At 44.1% G+C, this 11045-nt stretch overlaps 1 protein-coding gene across 5 annotated transcripts in view; it reads right to left on the bottom strand.

The window, feature by feature from the left end:
• UAP1 (UDP-N-acetylglucosamine pyrophosphorylase 1) overlaps positions 1–10668 on the bottom strand; it is a 39734-nt gene extending 29066 nt beyond the window's left edge. For 3 of the 5 annotated variants that reach the window (XM_032422050.1, XM_032422049.1, XM_032422051.1), the window contains exons 1-2: positions 10428–10667; positions 2849–3185 (exon numbers count right to left, since the gene is read on the bottom strand). In XM_032422050.1, the coding sequence (XP_032277941.1) occupies positions 2849–3128 (280 nt within the window). In that variant the 5' untranslated portion in view covers positions 3129–3185; positions 10428–10667. Of the gene's footprint in view, positions 1–2848; positions 3186–10427 lie in introns of all 5 variants that reach the window. The other 2 variants (XM_032422053.1, XM_032422052.1) reach the window with 2 other exon arrangements.
• Between the last annotated feature and the right edge of the window lie 377 nt (positions 10669–11045).

Below are 11045 nucleotides of genomic sequence, written 5' to 3'. Positions count from 1 at the left end.
AAAAAAAAAAAAAAGCGGGGGGAGCCTGGCAGGCTCAGTCGGTAGAGCATACAACTCTTGATCTCAGGGTTGTAAGTTTGAGCCTCACTTTGGGTATAGAGATTACTTAAAAAAGAATCTTAAAAAAAAAAAAAAGAAAGAAAATAAGATCTCTCTTCAACAAGGAGCACAGTGCTCACTTATGTATTTATCCTTCAGAAATAATTTTCCACCCTAGGCATGAAAATGTGAAAATGTCCATTTTAGTGTCAACAGCCACCAGACATTCTAAAAATACTGTACAATGCTTTTATTCTCTCCATCTTGAGGAGGGGGACGCGAGGGGCACTGTCTGATACAACTGCCAGGATCTTCCTCCTATCTGAAATACAACAATTAGAATCTTCACAATGGCAATCTCTTCCCCTTGATAACTTACTGCAAAAACTTCATTTTGTTATGAATTTGCAAACACATGGAAGTTTCTGGCTAAGTGAATGAAAAGTTACAAAGTCAGGGCGCCTGGGTGGCTCAGTCATTAAGCGTCTGCCTTCGGCTCAGGTCATGATCCCAGGGTCCTGGGATCGAGTCCCGCATCAGGCTCCCTGCTCAGCGGGAAGCCTGCTTCTCCTCTCCCACGCCCCCTGCTTGTGTTCCCTCTCTCTCTGTGTCTCTGTCAAATAAATAAATAAAATCCTGAAAAAAAAAAAAAAGTTACAAAGTCTCCTTCTTCATCCCTACTGTTTAAGCCACAAATAAGTATTGCTCCCTTGACAATAAGCCAAAGGAAGTTTGTTTCGTACTTTCTTGTAGTATACTTGATTGAAAGAGTTCCAGATTTCAGTTTAAATGAAGAGTCATAAAGGTAGACTAGTTCCACAGATTCCAACAAAAAGGTTATCATGAAGACTCAAATTATAGGACGTTTTGACTGTTGCTCATGGTCCCCGTTATACAAGGTCAAAGCTTTGGCTTTCCATAAGAGTTCGTTGGAAGACTTCATCTGCCTAAAATCACAAGGAGAAATACAGGCAGCAGGGATACCTGAGGGTATGAAGAGCCCTGTGTGACTTTCACTCTGTTGTAGACTTTTTTAAACCCAGGGATGGAGGGGAGGATTCATGAATCCAAAGTTAGTGCTCTCTGCTCAGAAGGATCCATCTGGAAGTTACTCCCTGACAGCTCAATGGCAGAGCCCTATTCTGAGAAGATGGGTTAGCCTCTCCCAAGCCCTTGAGATCTAAAAGGGCACTTCCTAGAGATCATCCAATTATTTTCGATATTTTTTAATCTCCAAGCCCTAAAACCTGACATAAAGATCAAATACATAAAACATGTCAAACTAGCACTGCTCTTGTAGTGGGAAGATGGAGTTAGAGACAAAGATGTTTAGCATCCATTTCCCCTCCTTACATGAGACAGTCTCCCCAGCAGTGGAACCCCTAGGGTTCCTTGGAACACAGTTTGAAAATTATTAAGTCTGTATGCTCAGAGAAAGACATGGAGATGTATACTGAAGGCTGATAATGGCAATTATCTGTCCTTTTTGTGGGGACAGGGAAAGCCAAAGAATGAAAGACAAAATAAAAATGGCAATAGTGTGGTACAAATATAGACTATAAGATTTTATCTATAACATTATTGCACATCTATAAAAGTAAATATACATAATAATCAAGTAATAGGTGTAAATGTGAGCAAATAAAAACATCTGATTCAGTTAAGGGCAACTTCTCTGTAGTGTTTCTGTTATTTTTATATTTTTGCAATTAAGTACCATTCTTTACAAAGGAAAAAAAGTATTAATCAGATCTGTTCGTCCTACGGTTGAGGACATGAGGTCCAGATCTGACAAGGACCATGTACAAACACTCAAGGGCCTGACCTGCAATATTTAGTCACTATTACTTACAGAGAAGTAGTGGGTTATAAAAACCACAGCTCTGAACTCCACCAGAAAAGGTACATTTGAGCTATTTTGCCATTCTCAAAGGCACTAATTAGAACTGGTTATGGGGACAGATTTTATGATACACTTTAGAAGATAAAATATGGGGGCAATTCAACACACATTGATCAACCAACTTCTAACTGCAAAACCCTGTTCTAAATGCCCTGTGACACCCACAGACAAGCAGGATATGGGCTGCTCTTCAGGAGTCCACAATTTCATGATGAAGACAGACACAAACAACTCTTAGTTTAAGAAAGAATGGAAGCCAAGCATGGACAAATAACTCCAACTTGGGACACTGAAGAAAAGGTCATGATCAAAAAAACCTTCAGAAATGAGTGTATGTTCCCCATATGCCCCACTGCACTGCATAGCACAACTCCGGGAGACTGCCTTTCAAGGTGACCCAGCTAGACAGAGAAGGGGCAAAGGCCAGTCCAAGCCAAGGATAAGCATGAGCAATGGCAGGAAAGACATAATGTTCAGAGAAAGGTGAATTATTTGGTCCAGCTAAAATGTATGGGACAGTAGGAGCGGAGGGAAATAGAAGAGACCAGATCGGAAATACAGGCGAGGGAAGGTTTTTTGATGAAGCCAGCATAAACTGAAACATTTAACTTGTGCTTCAGGGTGGGAAATCTAGTAGAAGCATGGAAATGAGCAAGGAAAGAGACTAGAGGCACATTAAGACTTGAATGAGAAAAACCCTGAATGGGGAACAGAAATGAAAAGAGCATGTAGGCACTGAAAGGGGAGACGAGGTAGAAGTTTTAGCAACATAATCTGTCACTTTCTGATCAGTCACCTGGTTTAAGATAGGAGGAGAATCCAAAAAATCATTACATGATCCAGCTACTTTAATACCTCTGGTGTATCTCATTACAAACTTTAAAATGAACGTTCCATGCTCAGTACCTTCACTTTCCCAGGCTTGCAGCCGATCCTGGTCCCTGGTAGCACTGCCCAACACCTCTCGAGGGACAGGCTCCATTCGTGCATCCATCTTCTCTTGCTGAGAGGATTGGTTAAAATCTTCAATTGCCTTCTGGAAAAAGAAGTTCAGCTCCTCAAAGTTCATGGCCTGGAGCTCTGCATAAAGTTCTACCTGTTGGGCTTCATCCAGCTCATTCCAGAACTGTAGCAGGTGTTCCTGTCCAGCTTTGGACAACCTGAGTTTGAGATCGTTAACATTCATAATGCTCTGGTAGCCAAGCTTTGTGAAAATAGAGGTGTAATCTCTGCACCTGTAAACCTTAAAAAAAAAAAAAAAGGAATCAACAGTGGGTCAAAGTCCAACCTCAAAACCTGAGGAGCTTTTCCTACTACAAATAAGTACATTTTTTTAAAAAACTTGATGTTAAGGAAATTAACTTCTGCCTTTCCCTCACAAGAGTTGTGAGAGATCCAACTTGTAAAGACATAAACAGACATTTCTCTAAAGACATCCAGATAGCCAAGAGACATGTGAAAAGAAGCTCAACATCACTCATCACCAGAAAAAAGCAAATCAAAATTACAATTATCACCTCATACCTGTCAGAATGACTAAAATAAAAAACACAAGAAACAAGTGTTGGCAAGGATGAGGGGAACCCTCATGCGCTGTTGGTGGGAACGCAAGCTGGTGCAGCCACTGTGGAAGACCGTATGGAGGTTCCTCAAAAAGTTAAAAATAGAACTACCCTATGATCCAATAATTGTACTACTGGGAATTTACAAAAAAAAAAAAAAAAAACACTAACTCAAAGGGATACATACACCCTTATGGTTACTGCAACATTATTTCCAATATCCAAATTATGGAAGCAGCCCAAGAGTCCATCCACTGAGGAATAAATAAAGATGGGGTGTGTGTGTGTGTGTGTACACAATGAAGTATTATTCAGCCATAAAAAAGAATGAAATCTTACCATTTCCAACAACATGGATAGAGCTAGAGAGTACTATGCTAAGTCAATCAGAGGAAGGCAAATATATGATTTCTCATATGTGGAAATTAAGAAACAAAACAAATAGCAAAAGAAAAAAAGAGAGAGACAAACCAAGAAACAGACTTTTTCTTAACTACAGAGAACAAACTGATGGTTACCAGAGGGGAGGTAGGTGGGGGGGGAATGAGTGAAATAGGTGATGGGGACTAAAGAGGCCTCATCACAATGAGCACTGAGGAATGTATAGAACTGTTGAATCACTACACTGTACACCTGAAACTAATATAACACCATAAGTTAAATACACCAGAATTAAAATTTAAAAAAATAAAAATAAATAAAAATTTAAAAATAAACTTGTAGGACAATTAGTATTATTAACTGTAATACTAACTAGCATTATGCAGCAGGCACTGTACTAGGAACTTTACCTCCAAGGTCTCATTTAATTTTCACCAACTTTACAACAGAGGTGCTATTACCTTCCTTACTTTACCACTGAGGAGACTGAGGCACAGAGAGGCAACACAACCAGGCCAGCTGGCGGAGCTGGGATGTGAGCCCAGCAGGCGGTCCAGTTCCAGGGCTCACCCTCTGGCCTCCCCACTGCTGCCCCTGTCGTACTCCTCTGGCCGTGAGCACTTGACTTCTAAGTAACAACTGTTCTCCTTCTAGCGCTAATGAGGGAAACGATTCTGTTGTATTCAGAATAAAACAAAATCCAAGAAGATAGGAACACCTATAATCACGAAAAATACATTTTATTTCAATAGCAACTTCTACAGAGAAGCAATAAAAACATATCTATTATCTTTACTAAGAATTAAACCCTGAAGGGACAGGCAATTCACACGTAACAATCAACAGATAAGAAATGTAATACAGCAAAGTGCTAAACTGCATACTATTCAAAAATAAGAGAAAGAGGAAATATTGAATCTACTTGTCTACTATAGATAAATACAAGAGAAGGTAGGCGTTGTCTAGAAAGAGTTCACAAAGGAAGCATGATGGAGCTGTGTGCGCCTCACGTATTAACACAGATAAGATCAGAAAACAAGCAGAGTAGACCTGTGTGACGAGAGCAGTTAAGAAAGTTGGAAGTTCTACGCAGCATGATGGGAAGAGATGTAGGGTAGGACTCAAGACCATGAAGAGCCTTGAAAACCAAGCCAAGGAATTTAGACCTAACAGAGTAACAAGAAGCCCAGAGCAGATTACTCAACAGGGCCATGTCAGCATGCTTTAGAGAGACGACAGAAAGGGCAATGGCATAAAATAGATGGTAAGGAGGGACTACTAGAAGCAGGAAAACAAGTTCAAAGACAACTGCAGGTATGAAAAGCCAAAGTTCTGAGCCAGGTTAGTTGCAAAGGAAGTAAGTGTGAAAGGGAGAAATTTGAGGGTCACTGTAAAGAATCATCACCAAGTTCTAACTGCTTAGACGTGAAGGACAGGAAAAAAAGTTACCAAAGAAACAGCCTGCTATCTCCTACCATAAGAACAGTGGTAGGTAACAGACATGGTAGTTCGGAGCAATGTTCTGGAGTTCTGTGTGCCTCACCTGTAAAGTGGAATTAATAACAGTATCTATCTCATCAGGACTACTAAACATCAAACACCATTCACAAACTCAGGTTAAGAGAACCTACATCTGTACCCTGAGGTAGCGATAATAACACCTATCGCTTACATATCACTCGTGGATGACTCAGTACAATTCTAATTGCTTTACAGACACTTGTTCATGTAATCCTCAAAACAATGCTAAGGTACTACTGCTGGGATTCCTTTACAGAGGAAGATACTGCACCAAAAGTCCCAAACTAGGAAAGTGACAGAGCCTGGATTCAAATCCTAACAACCTGACTCTTGAAGTCACACTCTTAACTGTTACGCTCTACTGCCTCTCAGGAGAAAAGACTGTGGGTGAGTGCGCGTGGGCGTGGGTGTGTAAAAGAAAGGAGCAGCAAGAGAGAGTACATTATTTATACTTTATTCAGAAATACAGACACAACTGATGTTCTTACATCTGACTCACTTTGCAGAAATGAGTTCACAAGCCAACAGAATGGAGAAAGAAAGAAAATGCACAAAACAGGCAGGGGCGGAACTTCACAGGATGAGTAAATACTTCATTTTAAAATGTATTATTACTTTTTATTCAGTAATGGGTACGGTGATACAAATCAGAAATTGCTCAGAAAGAATTTTAACTAATGCCCACTCAAAAATACATTCAGGAAATGTTTTATCAGACAATAGAGACAGGCACATAGCTTTTATAATTTTTTTCTTTAAATAAGGTGCCCTCTAAAACTGAAGTGATAGACTGGCTTCAGGATTCTTCTTATAAAATCAACTTCAAATTAGATGAGCACGTAAGATTCAGTGTGCTATATTCCCAACTTTTATTTTTGGTTTGTTATTTAGATTTATTTCAGGGATATAATGCTTCAAGTGTGAAACGAACAGTACTACTCATGAAATCCACTTTATGAGTTACCAATGATTCCTAACAAAATTAAGGCTCCCATATGAAACAAAAATGAAACCTTATTATCAGGGTGGGACACAGTTCTACCTTGCTGTCACCTAAGACCCCTGTCCTTTCCTCCAAGCACTTCCTTTAGCCCCTCCTATCTACTGAAATCCCATTCACCCTTAAAGGCCTGCCTCACATACTCTAGCTTCAAGTGCATCTTCATTGGTTTAGGAATCAAACAAAAGTGACTTTTATTCCTGGCTCTCTTCCTTGGACCAAGTCATAGATACCTTCAACTCTGTTAATTTCATCTGCAAAATGGGAAAAATAAATTTTATTCACCAGGTTCAGAGGCATAAGTGAAGTAAGAACCAATGAGAAAACAAGGCTCAAAGAGGTTCAGTAATTTGCCCAAGGCTACGTACCTAGTAGATAGAAGAACAGGAATTTTAACCCAGATAAACCTGACTCTAATGCCTATGATCTTTGCATCAGACAATAACCCTCATAAGCAGAGCAAATACTAAGAATTCAACCCAAGATCTCATTTAAGAGGCAGGAGAGCTGGTGGAAGTCAGCATCGGGCTCCGGAGCCAGCCTGGCTGGGCTCAGACCCCTGCGGCACTATTTCCTAATTCTGTGACCTTGAACAAGTTACTTAACCTTTCTGTGCCTCAATTTTTCTCTTCTGTAAAATGAGGATAAAAACAGTACTTACCTCTAAGGTTAAGAGAATTACTGAATTCAAATGAAAAGCATTTAAAACAGTACTGGACACATAAAAAGCCCTCTATAAAGATTATCAGCTACTATTATAAAAATGAAACTTGGGCTTCAGAACACTGAGCTATAGAACAGGAGGAGAGCTACTGGCTGAGTTAGGCAGTGGAGGATGAAGAGAAGTGTGAGAAAGGTACAAGAAGTGAAAGAAAACCCAGTCTGTGGCAACGGCAGGAAAAGCAGTTTAGGTAAAGAAATATACTCAAGGCACGAGGCGTCGTGCTGGAAGATGGGCAGCAAGTGGCCACAGATGAGGCTGCACGTGCTTCAGTGCTGCTACTCCTGTTCAAAGACAGATGGTGAGCCCACAACCTCACTCACGCCCATAGGTTCCTGCTCAGTTTCCTTCTCACACGCAGAGGTACGTCAACAGACAATTTATGAAGGAACATTATTTAACTTTCATGTGCCATTAATTCATTCAATATTTAATGAGCACTTACTGTCTGCCAGGCGCTGATGTAGGGGACACAGACACAGCAATGCACAAAGCGACAATGCACATGCCCACATTCCAGTGTGAGAGACAGGCAAACATATAAAATGTCAAGTAGAAGAAAGTGGGCTAAGCGGTGAAAGTGCAACGAGAGGGGGACAGTGGATATTTTAAATGGGGTGGTTAGGTGGAGCCTCTAAGACATCTGACAATCCATCCGAATGAAGAGAGAGCAAGTCAGTATCTTAGAGAGGAACATTCTAGGGACAGGACAGCAGTTCTGACACAGGAATGTGCAAGGTCAACGCAGCTGGAGCAGAGTGACTGAGCCCGAGGGACTCTAATTGAGGCGGACACTGAGCAGATCAAGCAGGGCCTTTTGGTCAAAGTAAGAACTCCAGGGTTTGGGAAGCCATTGGAGAATTTGGAGCAGGGGAGCTTCATGGTCTGATTTAGATTTCAGAAGGATCATTCGTTGTTGTGTGGAAAAATATTCTGTAATGAAGGGAAAAGTGGAAGCCAGCAGACGGCAGTCAGGGAAGTACTGCGGTAGTCTCCATGAGATGATGCTGGCTTAGAGCGGTGGTGGATGTGGGTCCTAATCCTACAGGATTAGGTCATGGGTGGAATGTGGAGACAGAGAGAAAGACAGGAATCAAGCAAAGAGGACTCCAACTGGTGGTGCCATTTACTGAAGTGGGGAAACATTAGGACAGGAGGAGATTTAGAAATATGCACGGACATGTTAAGTTGGAGGTGCCTATTAGACATACAAACAAATGCTGATGAGACAGCAGAATGTGGTAGTCTAGAGTTCGAAGGTGATACTGGAGCTAAAGAGAAAACTTTCAAGGTCATCAGCATACGTGATATTAATTATGAACTTAGATCCCCTGGCAAGTGTAGATGGATAAAAAAGCAAAGAAGTGAGAAGACTGAGCCTTGGACATGCATTAGGATATTAAAAGGCATTTCTATTGATTTATATAGATTTCAAGAGATATGATACCATTGTTTTTTAATTAAAAAAATACATCATGTAAAAAACAAAAAAAAGTTGAGACAGTTTTCTATTAAACTATTGTCCAAGGAATTGGGTCTTTCCTAAGGTCTCATCTATACTACTGTTTTTGCCCAGATTTAAGGAAGCATACTATAGCAGGAAGATCATCTGGCAACCAGGTAACTGAAGAATTGGAAGTCCTCGTTCTTGGTCCCTCCCTATCAACTGACCCTATGCAAATCATTCCACCTCCCTGTGTACACATTTCCTCATAAAGACGATAAAACCAGCCTTCCTCACACACCCTCAAATGAGAGTCAAGAGTGGAGAGTCCCTGCCTACTAAAACATATGCAAACATAGTATTATAACATTTTAAGATATAAATCAATCTTTTCCTAAGAAGTCATTAAATACCCATTCACCTTCAGATGCTTGGGAAAATGGATCCATACAAATAAGACAACTCAGGTTAAATTTTTCCCCACACAGGTGAAACTTTGATACCTGACGTTAGACCACTGGTGGTCTGCAAAGGTTGACAAGGTCACATGTGCTAAATTAATTCTGGTAAGAGGTCTGGATGTAACGTGTAATGGTAAGCAATAGTGAATACAAGAGTTAGAGTAGGATTTTTACTTTGACAAGCAAAGTCTGAAAAAGTCAAGGATCTGCTCTAAAAATGATGGCAGGATTTGGTATATGCCCATGCCTAATACACCTGCATCAAAAACAATGACAAATTTGGTAAAAATCCACCATGATCAAATATACCTTTATTAAAATTTAAATGCCAGTATTAAAGAAATCCAGGATTTCCCCTCCTTTCCTGGTCTCCCTCCTGCCCCTATCTCTGCTGCTATATTATGCCCCCAAAACTGATAAGTAAACTTCTTAGAACTTTTGAAAAATAGTCTTGGAGTTGAGCCATAACCACTGAATCCTATAAGTGCTTGGCAGCAGACTATGAAGTCTTTCTTAATCCCAGCTAAGGGAGCCAGCTCACTAATAATGAGGGAATAGAAGCTGCCTTCAGCTTCCTGTAAACCCTTCGGTCCACACCTAAAGAACTTCACCTTAAAAGTCCTTAAACTAAAAGCACTACATAATGACATCTTCCTATTATCATAATCACTACTGCCTCATTTCAGAATTCATAAACCGTGCACAAATAAACACAGGACAGCATCAGGCCAAACTTAATACAATCTTCAGGAAGCCATATGTTCAGCACATGTGTGCGTTCTCAGCCCTCCACTCCCATCCTCCTGCGTGGCCAAGGCAGGGGAAACCCCGCAATCTCAACCCTCTCCCACCACCAGTGTTAAAAAACCAACCAAACGAACAAAAAGGGGCAAGCGGGCTTTGTCCCCTCCTCACGTCCCCCGCAGGTATGTCCACTCTTCCCTGCCTACGCCCTCAGAATTCTCTCCCTCTTCTGTGCCAGACGGCCCACCCCGTTCCCAGCGGACACTTCAAACGACCACTTGTCCCCACCGGAGGCCCCCGAGCTTGCCCAAACTGTCCGCAAGGCCCCGGCCCGAGAACCTCAAGGCCCCTGCCCCCGCATCCAGGTGAGGCCCACCCCCAGCCGTTCGACAAAGCCCCATTCCACACACTGCCCCGTCCGGGTCCTCCCCAAAGCCCCCGGCCGGCTGGGGCGCGCTCCCCAGCGGGGGTCTCCGAGCACGGCAAGCGCCTGCGGGGCGCGCGGGGCGGTTCCTCGGCCAGGGCCAGGCTCGGGCGCCAAGCACCGACGTGGCCGTGGGAGCGTGCGCGTGGCGGGACCGGGCCCCGGAGTCCCCTCCGGGCTGGCGGGTGACGGGGGAAGGAGACACGACTGGGCGGGGAGCCCCTCACCTCCCTCGGCGCAACGGCGACTCAGCCCGGCTCCGGCTCCCAGCGCGCGGCCACTCCTCGGCGTCCCGCGCCCGCTCCGAATATATACCCTCATCCGGGGGGCCGGGGCGGCGGGGCGGGCCGCGAGCTGGCCCGGGGAGCACGGCCCCGGCCACCCCGCCCCTCTCTCGCAGCTAAGACTGGCTACCCGCGCCGGGAGGAGCCGCCACCGCCCGCCCGGCCACGTCAGCGCCGCGAGCACTGGCGGCGAGGCGGGCGCCGAGGGGGCGGGGACTGGCGCGTCACTCATTCCCTGGCCCAATGAGGACGGCGCTGGGAGTCCGGTCCGCGGGCGGCCCCGCCCCCCCGGCGCGCAGCGAACGCGGAGAGGTGTGCGCTGCGTCAGCTGGGAGGGGTGAGGCCGGCGCCGTGCGGTGGTGGCGTTGGCCGCCCCGTGGGGGCCCTGGCGTCGCAGCTGGCCCTGCGAGCTGCCGGCCCACGGCTCCCAGTCGTCCGCTGGCCCAGCGCCTCGGCCGCACCCCGTTAACAGAAACGGACCGCGGAGTTGGGCGGGGAGCGGTGTCATTCGGCTGGGGGATTACCGACAGGCGGCGCGGAGGGTTGCGAAATGCGGCCGTG

Source organism: Phoca vitulina, unplaced genomic scaffold (genome assembly GCF_004348235.1).
Source record: "Phoca vitulina isolate PV1807 unplaced genomic scaffold, GSC_HSeal_1.0 scaffold26, whole genome shotgun sequence".
Classification (NCBI taxonomy): Eukaryota; Metazoa; Chordata; class Mammalia; order Carnivora; family Phocidae; genus Phoca; species Phoca vitulina.
Note: the sequence above shows the minus strand (reverse complement) of the source record. Positions and strands in the feature narration are given on the sequence as shown.